General features: G+C 48.3%; 1 protein-coding gene across 1 annotated transcript in view; it reads left to right on the forward strand.

Annotated features, from left to right (window-relative positions):
• The window catches only part of xpot (exportin, tRNA (nuclear export receptor for tRNAs)), a 61968-nt gene that overhangs the window by 19384 nt on the left and 26466 nt on the right, over nucleotides 1-16118 (forward strand). The window contains 8 exon segments of the mRNA XM_065022080.1: nucleotides 2212-2294; nucleotides 3736-3792; nucleotides 4401-4470; nucleotides 5400-5618; nucleotides 6148-6290; nucleotides 6292-6333; nucleotides 9883-10051; nucleotides 11608-11844. Of these exon segments, the coding sequence (XP_064878152.1) occupies nucleotides 2212-2294; nucleotides 3736-3792; nucleotides 4401-4470; nucleotides 5400-5618; nucleotides 6148-6290; nucleotides 6292-6333; nucleotides 9883-10051; nucleotides 11608-11844 (1020 nt within the window).

The raw sequence follows: 16118 nt of genomic DNA on the forward strand, positions 1-16118 counted from the left end.
CATCCAGGGGACTTGAACCAGCGCTCTGTCTCGTCAGACTCTCCATCCAGGGGACTTGAACCAGCGCTCTGTCTCGTCAGACTCTCCATCCAGGGGACTTGAACCAGCGCTCTGTCTCGTCAGACTCTCCACCCAGGGGACTTGAACCAGCGCTCTGTCTCGTCAGACTCTCCATCCAGGGGACTAAAACCAGCGCTCTGTCTCGTCAGACTCTCCATCCAGGGGACTTGAACCAGCGCTCTGTCTCGTCAGACTCTCCACCGAGGGACTTGAGAAGTTCTCTCCGCATTAAGTTGTTATGTTGTAACTGGTGCTGTTTACAGAGACCGGTACCACTCAGGAAGTTAAACATGGCTACAGGAAGTCAATGAGTGGCTTTGAGCGGTTCGCTACAGACCAATAGGCCTCTCTATATGCAGTAATATACACATTCAGTAACACAACAGCAATAGCTGTGGAACACAAGGCTTCCACCTGGGATCAGCTGTGGAACACAAGGCTTCCACCTGGGTTCTGCTGTGGAACACAAGGCTTCCACCTGGGATCTGCTGTGGAACACAAGGCTTCCACCTGGGATCTGTGGATCTGCTGTGGAACACAAGGTTTCCACCTGGGATCTGTGGATCTGCTGTGGAACACAAGGCTTCCACCTGGGATCTGCGGTTCTGTTGTGGAACACAAGGCTTCCACCTGGGATCTGTTGTGGAACACAAGGCTTCCACCTGGGATCTGTTGTGGAACACAAGGCTTCCACCTGGGATCAGCTGTGGAACACAAGGCTTCCACCTGGGATCTGTTGTGGAACACAAGGCTTCCACCTGGGTTCTGCTGTGGAACACAAGGCTTCCACCTGGGATCTGTTGTGGAACACAAGGCTTCCACCTGGGTTCTGCTGTGGAACACAAGGCTTCCACCTGGGATCTGTGGATCTGCTGTGGAACAAGGCTTCCACCTGGGATCTGCGGTTCTGCTGTGGAACACAAGGCTTCCACCTGGGTTCTGCAGCCAGGAACACAAGGCTTCCCACCTGGGTTCTGCTGTGGCTGGCTTCCACCTGGGATCTGTGGATCTGCTGTGGAACACAAGACTTCCACCTGGGATCAGCTGTGGAACACAAGGCTTCCACCTGGGATCTGTGGATCTGTTGTGGCAAGGCTTCCACCTGGGATCTGGGGTTCTGCTGTGGCTGAAATGGGGGAGTTACCTGGGGGTTCTGCTGCTGGAACAGAATGGCTTCCATGGGGATCTGTGGATCTGCTGTGGAACACAAGGCTTCCACCTGGGATCTGCGGTTCTGCTGTGGAACACAGCTTCCATGGGATCTATGGCGGTTCTGCTGTGGAACACAAGGCTACCACCTGGGATCTGTGGATCTGCTGTGGAACACAATGGGGCTTCCACCTGGGGGTTGTGTGGTTCTGCTACAGAATGGGGGAAGTTATGGGGTTGTGTTGGCTGTAGAATGGGGGGTTGGGGGCTGGCTGGAACAGAATGGGGGAGTTCCACCTGGGTTCTGCTGCTGAAGAAGGCTTCCACCATGCTTTTTCAGATGCTGGCTACACAGAATACATGTTAGGAGACCCACACCAACTCTGCTGCCAGAATGGGGGAGTTAGGGGTTGTGTGGCTGGCTGTAGAATGGGCCAGCCAGCCATGGGGGTTGTGTGGCTGGCTCCAGAATGGGGGAGTTATGGGGTTGTTATGGCTGGCTGTAGAATGGGGGAGTTATGGGGGTTGTGTGGCTGGCTACAGAATGGGGGAGTTATGGGGGTTGTGTGGCTGGCTACAGAATGGGGGAGTTATGGGGGTTGTGTGGCTGGCTGTAGAATGGGGGAGTTATGGGGTTGTGTGGCTGGCTGTAGAATGGGGGGAGTTATGGGGGTTGTGTGGCTGGCTACAGAATGGGGGAGTTATGGGGGTTGTGTGGCTGGCTGTAGAATGGGGGAGTTATGGGGGTTGTGTGGCTGGCTACAGAATGGGGAGTTATGGGGTTGTGTGGCTGGCTGTAGAATGGGGGAGTTATGTTTCTCTCTCTGCTTCTGTTTCTCTCTCTGTTCCTGTTGCTCCTGTTTCTCTCTCTGCTCCTGCTGGCTCCAGAATCTCTCTGCTCCTGTTTTTCTCTGCTCCTGTTTCTCTCTCTGCTCCTGTTTCTCTCTCTCTCTGCTCCTGTTTCTCTGTTTCTCTCTCACTGCTACTGTTTCTCCTCCTCAGGCGATGGTGTATTTTGAGCAGTTGAAGGAGTCCCAGGATGCCTGGGAGGTGTGTGCAGAGGCCCTGGCTAAAGGCATTTACAGGTGAGACCCATTAGTTGGCAGGATTCTGATTTGAGACTGTACAGTATCCTTCTAGTCACACCTGGGAGGTTTCAGATTCCAACCTGTTCTACTGCTTTGTCTCCCTGTCGGTTCTTCTCTGGTCTCCCTGTTGGTCTCCCTGTTGGTTCTTCTCTGGTCTCCCTGTTGGTCTCCCTGGTTGGTCTCCCTGTTGGTTGGTTCTCTCTGGTCTCCTGTTGGTCTCCCTCGGTTCTTCTCTGGTCTCCCTGTTGGTCTCCCTGTTGGTTCTTCTCTGGTCTCCCTGTTGGTCTCCCTGTTGGTTCTTCTCTGGTCTCCCTGTTGGTCTCCCTGTTGGTTCTTCTCTGGTCTCCCTGTTGGTCTCCCTGTTGGTCTCCCTGTTGGTTCTTCTCTGGTCTCCCTGTTGGTCTCCCTGTTGGTTCTTCTCTGGTCTCCCTGTTGGTCTCCCTGTTGGTTCTTCTCTGGTCTCCCTGTTGGTCTCCCTGTTGGTTCTTCTCTGGTCTCCCTGTTGGTCTCCCTGTTGGTTCTTCTCTGGTCTCCCTGTTGGTCCTTCTCTGGACTCTGGTCTCCCTGTTGGTTCTTCTCTGGTCTCCCTGTTGGTCTCCCTGTTGGTTCTTCTCTGGTCTCCCTGTTGGTCTCCCTGTTGGTCTCCCTGTTGGGTCTCCCTGTTGGTTCTTCTCTGGTCTCCCTGTTGGTCTCCCTGTTGGTTCTTCTCTGGTCTCCCTGTTGGTCTCCCTGTTGGTTCTTCTCTGGTCTCCCTGTTGGTCTCCCTGTTGGTCCTTCTCTGGTCTCCCTGTTGGTTCTTCTCTGGTCTCCCTGTTGGTCTCCCTGTTGGTCTCCCTGTTGGTTCTTCTCTGGACTCTGGTCTCCCTGTTGGTTCTTCTCTGGTCTCCCTGTTGGTCTCCCTGTTGGTTCTTCTCTGGTCTCCCTGTTGGTTCTTCTCTGGTCTCCCTGTTGGTCCTTCTCTGGTCTCCCTGTTGGTCTCCCTGTTGGTCTCCCTGTTGGTTCTTCTCTGGTCTCCCTGTTGGTCTCCCTGTTGGTCTCCCTGTTGGTTCTTCTCTGGTCTCCCTGTTGGTCTGGTTTCCCTGTTGGTCTCCTGTTGGTCTCCCTGTTGGTTCTTCTCTGGTCTCCCTGTTGGTCTCCCTGTTGGTCTCCCTGTTGGTTCTTCTCTGGTCTCCCTGTTGGTCCTTCTCTGGACTCTTATTAATCCCTCTCTCAGTGACGACCCTGTGTTGTATTGTAATATCTTTATTAATCCCTCTCTCAGTCGACCCTGTGTTGTATTGTAATATCTTTATTAATCCTCTCTCAGTGTCGACCCTGTGTTGTATTGTAATATCTTTATTAATCCCTCTCTCTGGAGCTGTGTTGTATTCTTTATTAATCCCTCTCTCAGTGACGACCCTGTGTTGTATTGTAATATCTTTATTAATCCCTCTCTCAGTGACGACCATGTGAAGTTCTTCTGTTTCCAAGTCCTGGAGCACCAGATCAAGTACAGGTGAGAGGAGGGGAAGGAGTGGGTGGAGGAGTGAGGAGGGAGGAGGGGAGGAGAGGGGAGGAGGAGGAGAGGAGGCCGGGAGGGGAAGGAGAGGTGGAAGAGGAGGAGAGGGGAGGAGGGGAAGGAGGAGGAGAAGAGGAGGAGGGGGAGGAGCGGAGGGAGAGGAGGACGGGAGGGGAAGGAGAGGTGGAGGAGGAGGAGGAGAGGAGAGGAAGTACCTCTGTCAGCTGTCATCCTGCCACTAGTCTGATAGATGATGAATTAGGAAGTCTGTGATAATAGGTTGACTGTTCCTCCAATCCCATTGACTCCAGATAACAGCTAATGCTGTCACCTTTTCTCATGCTTTCACAGTAGGGCATTAAAGTAGGGCATTAAAGTACTGTCACCTTTTCTCATGCTTTCACAGTAGGGCATTAACCTTTTCTCATGCTTTACTGTCACCTTTTCCCACAGTAGGGCATTAAAGTACTGTCACGTTTCTTCCTAACATCTGACTGAAAACCATGTGCCTGTGTCTCTGCCAGCAGCATTCCTCCTGAACAGAAAGTGACTTTATGAACTAGTCCTGAACAGAAAGTGACTTTATGTTGTGTGTTTTGTCCCAGACATGGAGGGCTCAGTCCTGCCCAGCAACAGCTGATCAGAGAAACCCTGATGAAGTGGCTCCAGGGTCAGGTGGGGCTTCTCTGTCACTTAGTCAACCTGTCACAACAACGTAGCACGTTTCATCAACAACCTCTATTTGTTACTTGAGCTGTCATTAGTTACACATTTCATCAACAACTATTTGTTACTTGAGCTTTCGTTAGTTACACATTTCATCAACAACTCTATTTGTTACTTGAGCTGTCGTTAGTTACACGTTTTTATACAGTCTTGAAGTTGACTCTCTTCCACACCTGAATTGAAAAATTGTATTCGAAAATGAATTTCAATATAATATTCTCCTTCTCTGCTATCCCGACAATCCTCCCCTCCTCCTCTTCATCTTCTTCCTCCTTCCCCTCCTCTTCATCTTCCTTCCCCTCCTCATCTTCTTCCTTCCCTTCTTCCCTCCTCCTCTTCATCTTCTTCCTCTTCATCCTTCCTCCTTCCCCTCCTCTTCTTATTTCTTCCCCTCTTCTTCCTCTTTCTTCTTCTTTCTCTTCTTATTCCTTCCCTTTCCCTCTTCTTCCTTCTCTTCCCTTCTTCTTCCTTCCTCCTCCTCTTCATCCTTCCCCTCCGTCTCCTTCCCTTCCCCTCCCCCTCTTCCTTCCCCTCTTCGTCTTCCTCCTCCTCCTTCCCCTCCCCCCCCTCTTCTTCCTCCTCCTCCTTCCCCTCCTCCTCTCTTCTTCCTCTTCCTTCCTCCTCCTCTTTCCTTCCCCCCTCTTCCTTCCTCCTCCTCTTCATCCTTCCTCCTCCTCCTTTCCTTCCTCCTCCTCCTCCTTCCCCTCTTCGTCTTCCTCCTCCTCCTTCCCCTCCCCCTCCTCCTCCTCCTCCTCCTTCCCCTCTTTGTCTTCCTCCTCCTCCTTCCCCTCCCCTCCCTTCCTCCTCCTCCTTCCCCTCCTCTCTTCCTCCTCCTTCCCTTCCCCCTCCCCCTCTTCCTTCCTCCTCCTCCTCTCCAGTTAATGAACTCCCAACCAGAGAAGCCGTTCATCCGTAACAAGGCAGCCCAGGTGTTTGCTCTGACCTTCGTGATGGAGTACCTGACCCACTGGCCCAAGTTCTTCTTCGACCTGCTGTCTCTAGTGGGCCTGAACCCACACGGGGTCGACGTCTACCTCAGGACACTGATGGCTATTGACGCTGAGGTGGTGGACAGAGACATCCTGCACTCCCCTGAGGTAAGAGGACACTGAGGTGGTGGACCTCTTTTCTCTCTAGGTTCTCTCAGAGACATGCTCTCTCTTCTCTGTCCTCTTTTTCTCTTCTCTTCTCTCTTCTCTTTTCTCTCCTTCTCTTTTTCTCTCTCCTTCTCTTTTCTCTCCTTCTCTTCTCTTCTTCTCTCTTTTTCTCTCCTTCTCTTCTCTTTAGGAGGTTCTAGGAACACATTATTAAAGGATGGTATGAGGGAGCAGGTCATCCCTTCTCAGTCTCTCCTTCTCTCTTTTTCTCTCTCTCTTCTCTCTCTTTCTCTCCTTCTCTTTCTCTCTCTCTCTCTTCTCTCTCTCTCTCTCTCTTTCTCTACCCACCTCCTTTCTCTCTCTCCCTCCCTTCTCCTCTCTCTCTCTCCCTCTCTCTCTCTCTTTTCTCCCTCCCTCTCTCTCTCTCTCCTCTCTCTCTCTCTCTCCTTCTCTCTCTCTCTTCCTCCTTCTCTCTCTCTCTCTCTCTCTCCCTCTCTCTCTCTACCCCCCTCCTCTCTCCTCTCTCTAGGAGGTTTGTAGGAACACATTAATAAAGGATGGTATGAGGGAGCAGGTCATCCCCAGCCTGGTTGAGTCCTGGTACCAGATCCTCGGGGCCTATCTAGCAGTCTCCCCTGAGATCACCTGTCAATGTCTGGAGGTAGTGGGGGCATCTCTCCTGGATAGACCTCAACCTCATCGCCAACGACCCTCCGTCTGTCTGTGGTCAGTCTGTGTGGTCAGTCTGTGTCCTCAGTCTCTGTCTGTGTGGTCATCTCTCTGTGTGTGGTCAGTCTCTGTCTGTGTGGTCAGTCTCTGTCTGTGTGGTCAGTCTCTGTCTCTGGTCCCCTCTCTGTCTGTGTCTCAGTCTCTCCAGTCTGTGTGGTCACCCCCTCCTCTCTGTCTGTGTGGTAGGAGGTCTCTAGGAACACAGTCTGTGATGGTCAGTGAGGGTCTGTGTCATCCCCAGCCTGGTTGAGTCCTGGTCAGTGGCTGTCTGTGTGGTCAGTGGCTGTCTGTGGTCAGTGGCTGTCTGTGTGGTCAGTCTGTGTGGTCAGTCTGTGGGTCAGTCGTTTCATTCTCAACCAGGATTCCTATGGAACGTCTGTTTTGGTCAGTCTTTGTGTGTCAAAAATATACACTATTTGTGTGCCAATGAAGCTTGTTGACCAATCAGGACCTGAATATGACATAAAAATGTAACACATTAATACATTTTCTGTCATTGATTAGGTCAGTCCTGTCTGTTTCAGTCTCTGTCTGTGTGGTCAGTCTCTGATGCTGGTGGTCATCTCTCTGTCTGCAGGTCACCTCTGTCTGTGCTAGGTCAGTCTCTGTCTGCTAGGTCAGTCTCTGTCTGCTAGGTCAGTCTCTGGTCAGTCTGGTGGTCAGTGGCTGTCTGGTGGTCAGTGGCTGTCTGTGGTCTAGTGTCTGTCTGTGTGGTCAAGTTTAATTCTCAGCCAGGTTCCTATAAAGCGTTTTGGCTAGGTGTCCAAAGCTAAACTAGCTAGGTACCAAGCTAAAGCTAGCTAGTACCAATCAGGACCTGAATAAGCTAAGGTACCAAGCTAAGCTAGCTCCCTCCTATTTCATATCACAATGCTAGCTAGGTACCAAGCTAAAGCTGCTGGTAAAGTTGTCTAGCTAGGTACCAAGCTAAAGCTAGCTAGGTACTAAGCTAAAGCTAGCTAGGTACCAAGCTAAAGCTAGCTAGGCACCAAGCTAAAGCTAGCTAGGCACCAAGCTAAAGCTAGCTAGGCACCAAGCTAAAGCTAGCTAGGCACCAAGCTAAAGCTAGCTAGGCACCAAGCTAAAGCTAGCTAGGCACCAAGCTAAAGCTAGCTAGGCACTAAGCTAAAACAGAGCTAGGTATCTTTTGACAGCTAAAGACCCAAACTAATCAGGATAGATAATAAAAGGTATTTGAGGTAGATATGTACATGAAGGCAGGGTAAAGTGACTAGACATGCGGATAGATAATAATAAGGTATTAAAGGTAGATATGTACATGAAGGCAGGGTAAAGTGACTAGACATCAGGATAGATAATAATAAGGTATTTGAGGTAGATATGTACATGAAGGCAGGGTAAAGTGACATCAGGATAGATAATAATAAGGTATTGGAGGTAGATATGTACATGAAGGCAGGGTAAAGAGACTAGGCATCAGGATAGATCATAATAAGGTATTGGAGGTAGATATGGTGAATTCAGACCCATTCCCCTTTCAGTAAGTTGAGCCTTATTCTATAATTGATATGGTGGATAGATAGATAGGTAGATATGGTGAATTCAGACCCATTCCCTTTCAGTAAGTTACAACCTTATTCTATAATTGATATGGTGGATAGATAGATAGGTAGATATGGTGAATTCAGACCCATTCCCCTTTCAGTAAGTTACAGCCTTATTCTATAATTGATATGGTGGAGATAAATACCCCATAATGACATCACAATACCCCCATAATGACATCACAATACCCCATAATGACATCACAATACCCCATAATGACATCACAATACCCCATAATGACATCACAATATAATGACACCCCATAAGTGACATCACAATACCCCATAATGACATCACAATACCCCCATAGTGACATCACAATACCCCATAGTGACATCACAATACCCCCATAATGACATCACAATACCCCATAATGACATCACAATAACCCCATAGTGACATCACAATAACCCCATAATGACATCACAATACCCCATAATGACATCACAATACCCCCATAATGACAAAGCGAAAACAGGTTGTCTAGAAATTTTGCAAATGTATTAAAAATAAAATACAGATGCCTAATTTACGTATTCAGACCCTTTCCTATGAGACATCGAGCTCAAATGCATCGTGTTGAAACTCATCAGATGTCGCCCTTCTCCGTCCGCGCCTCCTCCTCATCCTCCTTTGCTATGAGACTAGACATCGAGCTCAAATGCACCGTGTTGAAACGCCTTCTTGTCATCAACATCAGTGGTTGTTGTGTGACGGTCCAGGTTTATGAACCAGAGACTAGATCAGAGGACTGGTCCTGGACCAGTGTGTTCCTCTCCCTCCAGGTTAATGAACCAGACACTAGATCAGAGGACTGGTCCTGGACCAGTGTTTAACCAGTGTGTTCCTCTCCCTCCAGGTTTATGAACCAGACACTAGATCAGAGGACTGGTCCTGGACCAGTGTGTTCCTGTCCCTCCCTCCAGAGACTAGTCAGAGGACTGGTCCTGGACCAGTGTGTTCCTCTCCCTCCAGGTTAATGAACCAGAGACTAGATCAGAGGACTGGTCCTGGACCAGTGTGTTCCTCTCCCTCCAGGTTAATGAACCAGACACTAGATCAGAGGACTGGTCCTGGACCAGTGTGTTCCTGTCCCTCCAGGTTAATGAACCAGACACTAGATCAGAGGACTGGTCCTGGACCAGTGTGTTCCTCTCCCTCCAGGTTAATGAACCAGACACTAGATCAGAGGACTGGTCCTGGACCAGTGTGTTCCTGTCCCTCCAGGTTAATGAACCAGACACTAGATCAGAGGACTGGTCCTGGACCAGTGTGTTCCTGTCCCTCCAGGTTAATGAACCAGACACTAGATCAGACTGGTCCTGACTGGTCCTGAACCAGACCAGTGACTTCCTGGACCAGTGTGTTCCTGTCCCTCCAGGTTAATGAACCAGACACTAGATCAGAGGACTGGTCCTGGACCAGTGTGTTCCTCTCCCTCCAGGTTAAATGAACCAGACACTAGATCAGAGGACTGGTCCTGGACCAGTGTGTTCCTCTCCCTCCAGGTTAATGAACCAGACACTAGATCAGAGGACTGGTCCTGGACCAGTGTTTAACCAGTGTGTTCCTGTCCCTCCAGGTTAATGAACCAGACACTAGATCAGAGGACTGGTCCTGGACCAGTGTTTAACCAGTCTGTTCCTCTCCCTCCAGGTTAATGAACTAGAGACTAGATCAGATGACTGGTCCTGGACCAGTGTTTAACCAGTGTGTTCCTGTCCCTCCAGGTCTATGAACCAGAGACTAGATCAGAGGACTGGTCCTGGACCAGTGTGTTCCTCTCCCTCCAGGTTAATGAACCAGACCCTCGATCAGAGGACTGGTCCTGGACCTGTGTTCCTGTCCAGGTTTGAACCAGTGTGTTCCTGGACCAGTGTTTAACCAGTGTGTTCCTTAATGAACCAGACACTAGATCAGAGGACTGGTCCTGGACCAGTGTTTAACCAGTGTGTTCCTGTCCCTCCAGGTTTGTGAACCTGCTGCTGAGTCAGATGTCTGTGGAGGACCTGAGAGAGGAGGCGTGTGACTGTCTGTTTGAGATTGTCAATAAAGGAATGGACCCGACAGACAAGACCAAGCTGGTCGAGTCCCTCTGTCAAGTCCTGCAGTCGGCTGGCTTCTTCAACGTGGACCAGGTAGGTGCACACACACACACACACACACACACACACACACACAACACACACACCACATAACACACACACACCACATAACACACACACCACATAACACACACACCATAACACACACACCACATAACACACACACACATAACACACACACATAACACACACACACATAACACACACACCACATAACACACACACCATAACACACACACCACATAACACACACACCACATAACACACACACACCATAACACACACCACATAACACACACACCATAACACACACACACATAACACACACACCATAACACACACACACATAACACACACACCATAACACACACACACACACACACCATAACACACACACACACACACACCACACACACACACACACACATAACACACACACACACACACACCATAACACACACACACACACACACACACACACACACACACACACACACACACACACATAACACACACACACACACACCATAACACACACACACACCATAACACACCCATAACACACACACACACACACACACACCATAACACACACACACACCACACACACACCACAACACACACACAGACACACACCATAACACACACACACACACACCATAACACACACACACCACATAACACACACACCACATAACACACCATAACACACACACACACACACACCATAACAACACACACACACACACCATAACACACACACACACACACACCATAACACACACACACACACACACACACACACACATAACACACACACACACACACCATAACAACACACACACACACCATAACACACACACACACACACACACACACACACATAACACACACACACACACACCATAACACACCACATAACACACACACACACCACACACACACACCATAACACACCACACACACACACACAACACACACACAGACACACACACCATAACACACACACACACACACCATAACACACACACACCACATAACACACACACCACATAACACACACACCATAACACACACACACACACACACCATAACACACACACACACACCACACACACACACACACACCATAACACACACACACACACACCATAACACACACACACACACACACCATAACACACACACACACACACCATAACACACACACACCATAACACACACCATAACACACACACACACACACACACACACCATAACACACACCACACACACACACACACCACAACACACACACAGACACACACACCATAACACACACACACACCATAACACACACACACACCATAAACACACACATCACATAACACACACCACAACACACACACACCACATAACACACACCACAACACACACACACACACACACACCACACACACACACAAACTCGCTACTCCATTTCCCACAGTCCAACAAAAGGCCAAAGGCTCCATTTCCTCTTCCTCCTCACCTCTACTTCCTGAATGGATGTGAAACTGTTTCCTGTTTATACCTGAAAAGCCCCCTGTTTCCTGTCTTGGCTCCATCAGGAGGAGGATGTGGACTTCCTGGCTAAGTTCTCCAGACTGGTGAACGGGATGGGCCAGTCTCTGGTGCTGAGCTGGACCAAACTGGCCAAGGGGGGCGAGGTGAAGGCAGCCGCCGAGGCGTTGTGCGCCCTCGAGACCAAGGTTCCTCTGCTCCTCCAGCTGCTGGTCCACGACGACGACGACATCTCAGCCAACATCGTAGGCTTCTGCTACGACTACCTGCACGTACTGAAACAGGTGAGATATACCCTGCTAGTTGGGAATATGACTCCCTATTCTCTATGTGCACTACATCTGACCAGAGGTCTATGGGAATATGGCTCCCTATTCTCTATGTGCACTACATCTGACCAGAGGTCTATGAGAATATGGCTCCCTATTCTCTATGTGCACTACATCTGACCAGAGGTCTATGGGAATATGACTCCCTATTCTCTATGTGCACTACATCTGACCAGAGGTCTATGGGAATATGGCTCCCTATTCTCTATGTGCACTACATCTGACCAGAGGCTTATGGGAATATGGCTCCCTATTCTCTATGTGCACTACATCTGACCAGAGGCTTATGGGAATATGGCTCCCTATTCTCTATGTGCACTACATCTGACCAGAGGTCTATGGGAATATGGCTCCCTATTCTCTATGTGCACTACATCTGACCAGAGGTCTATGGGAATATGGCTCCCTATTCTCTATTCTACATCTGACCAGCACCTGGGAATATTCCATTCTCTATGTGCACTACATCTGGTCTATGGGAATATGGCTCCTATTCTCTATGTGCACTACATCTGACCAGAGACCTATGGGAATATGGCTCCATATTCTCTAGTGCACTACATCTGACCAGAGGTCTATGGGATGGTATTCTCTTTACTACATCTGACCAGAGGCTTGGGATATGGCTCCCTAGATGGAATACATCTGGCTCCCTATTCTCTATGTGCACTACATCTGACCAGAGGTCTATGGGAATATGGCTCCCTATTCTCTAGATCCACCCAGGCCTCTGGTCTTTGCACTATGAAGGAGAATAGTGTCATTTGGGCCACTCTAGATGTATCTTTACTAGACAGGAGAGGGAGTCACTCTACACTCTAGATGTATCTTTACCAGACAGGAGAGGGAGTCACTCTAGATGTATCTTTACTAGACAGGAGAGGGAGACACTCTAGATGTATCTTTACTAGACAGGAGAGGGAGACACTCTACACTCTAGATGTATCTTTACTAGACAGGAGAGGGAGTCACTCTACACTCTAGATGTATCTTTACTAGACAGGAGAGGGAGTCACTCTACACTCTAGATGTATCTTTACTAGACAGGAGAGGGAGTCACTCTACACTCTAGATGTGTCTTTACTAGACAGGAGAGGGAGACACTCTAGATGTATCTTTACTAGACAGGATAGGGAGACACTCTAGATGTATCTTTACTAGACAGGAGAGGGAGACACTCTACACTCTAGATGTATCTTTACCAGACAGGCGAGGGAGACACTCTAGATGTATCTTTACTAGACAGGAGAGGGAGACACTCTAGATGTATCTTTACTAGACAGGAGAGGGAGTCACTCTAGATGTGTCTTTACTAGACAGGAGAGGCAGACACTCTAGATGTATCTCTACTAGACAGGAGAGAGAGACACTAGATGTATCTTTACCAGACAGGAGGGGGAGTCACTCTACACTCTAGATGTATCTTTACTAGACAGGAGAGGGAGTCACTCTACACTCTAGATGTATCTTTACCAGACAGGCGAGGGAGACACTCTAGATGTATCTTTACTAGACAGGAGAGGGAGACACTCTAGATGTATCTTTACTAGACAGGAGAGGGAGACACTCTACACTCTAGATGTATCTTTACCAGACAGGCGAGGGAGACACTCTAGATGTATCTTTACTAGACAGGAGAGGGATACACTCTAGATGTATCTTTACTAGACAGGAGAGGGAGTCACTCTACACTCTAGATGTATCTTTACTAGACAGGAGAGGGAGTCACTCTAGATGTATCTTTACTAGACAGGAGAGGGAGACACTCTAGATGTATCTTTAAGACAGGAGCAGACACTTACAGATGTATCTTTACCAGACAGGCGAGGGAGTCACTCTACACTCTAGATGTATCTTTACCAGACAGGCGAGGGAGTCACTCTACACTCTAGATGTATCTTTACCAGACAGGCGAGGGAGACACTCTAGATGTATCTTTACCAGACAGGCGAGGGAGACACTCTAGATGTATCTTTACCAGACAGGAGAGGGAGACACTCTAGATGTATCTTTACTAGACAGGAGAGGGAGACACTCTACACTCTAGATGTATCTTTACCAGACAGGCGAGGGAGACACTCTAGATGTATCTTTACTAGACAGGAGAGGGAGACACTCTACACTCTAGATGTATCTTTACTAGACAGGAGAGAGAGACACACTAGATGTATCTTTACCAGACAGGAGAGGGAGACACTCTACACTCTAGATGTATCTTTACTAGACAGGAGAGGGAGACACTCTACACTCTAGATGTATCTTTACCAGACAGGCGAGGGAGACACTCTAGATGTATCTTTACCAGACAGGAGAGGGAGACACTCTAGATGTATCTTTACTAGACAGGAGAGGGAGTCACTCTACACTCTAGATGTATCTTTACCAGACAGGAGAGGGAGACACTCTACACTCTAGATGTATCTTTACCAGACAGGCGAGGGAGACACTCTAGATGTATCTTTACCAGACAGGAGAGGGAGACACTCTACACTCTAGATGTATCTTTACTAGACAGGAGAGGGAGTCACTCTACACTCTAGATGTATCTTTACTAGACAGGAGAGGGAGACACTCTAGATGTATCTTTACTAGACATGAGAGGGAGTCACTCTAGATGTATCTTTACTAGACAGGAGAGGGAGACACTCTAGATGTATCTTTACTAGACAGGAGAGGGAGTCACTCTAGATGTGTCTTTACTAGACAGGAGAGGCAGACACTCTAGATGTATCTCTACTAGACAGGAGAGAGAGACACTAGATGTATCTTTACCAGACAGGAGAGGGAGTCACTCTACACTCTAGATGTATCTTTACTAGACAGGAGAGGGAGTCACTCTACACTCTAGATGTATCTTTACTAGACAGGAGAGGGAGACACTCTACACTCTAGATGTATCTTTACCAGACAGGCGAGGGAGACACTCTAGATGTATCTTTACTAGACAGGAGAGGGAGACACTCTACACTCTAGATGTATCTTTACTAGACAGGAGAGGGAGTCACTCTACACTCTAGATGTATCTTTACCAGACAGGAGAGGGAGACACTCTACACTCTAGATGTATCTTTACCAGACAGGCGAGGGAGACACTCTAGATGTATCTTTACTAGACAGGAGAGGGAGACACTCTACACTCTAGATGTATCTTTACTAGACAGGAGAGGGAGTCACTCTACACTCTAGATGTATCTTTACTAGACAGGAGAGGGAGACACTCTACACTCATTTACATTTACATTTAAGTCATTTAGCAGACGCTCTTATCCAGATGTATCTTTACCAGACAGGAGAGGGAGACACTCTAGATGTATCTTTACCAGACAGGAGAGGGAGTCACTCTAGATGTATCTTTACCAGACAGGAGAGGGAGACACTCTAGATGTATCTTTACTAGACAGGAGAGGGAGACACTCTAGATGTATCTTTACTAGACAGGAGAGGGAGACACTCTACACTCTAGATGTATCTTTACTAGACAGGAGAGAGAGACACACTAGATGTATCTTTACCAGACAGGAGAGGGAGACACTCTACACTCTAGATGTATCTTTACTAGACAGGAGAGGGAGACACTCTACACTCTAGATGTATCTTTACCAGACAGGAGAGGGAGACACTCTACACTCTAGATGTATCTTTACCAGACAGGCGAGGGAGACACTCTAGATCACATATGTCAGAGTCTTTACGGGCCACAGGAGAGAAGATTTTTTACGGCCCCTGGGATGATCTTGATTTATTATTAGAACAGGAGAGGCAGAGATCTTTTACACGCACCAATACTACATTTCCCACAATGCAAGGTGACGCACCGAGCAGTAGGCTGCTTCATTTCAATATTTATTCTTTACTCAGCATCACAGTAAAATTAACTTTCAGATACCCATCAAAAATGGCAAAGATGTGGATACTGAGAACCGGGGGTTTACTAGACAAGGTGGGAGGGAGTCATATGTTCAGAAGGTAGCTGGAAAACCTGTCTTCTTTGGAGAAAGTGTGGCGGTACTGAAAGAGTATAATCTGAGACGACATTATGAATCTTTACTAGACAAAAACAAGAATATGGACATGGAACAAAGGCTACAAAAGGCAGAGGAATTAAAACGAGGCCTCAAATCTCGACAGGCTCTGTTCAAAAAAGCCAAATCACAAGGCCAGGCTGCTTTAGGCCAGTTTTATTTTGGCAGAAGAGATCGCTAAATCAGCCCGGCCATTTACGGAGGGGA

The sequence above is a fragment of the Oncorhynchus nerka genome, linkage group LG8 (assembly GCF_034236695.1).
Source record: "Oncorhynchus nerka isolate Pitt River linkage group LG8, Oner_Uvic_2.0, whole genome shotgun sequence".
Taxonomy (NCBI): domain Eukaryota; kingdom Metazoa; phylum Chordata; class Actinopteri; order Salmoniformes; family Salmonidae; genus Oncorhynchus; species Oncorhynchus nerka.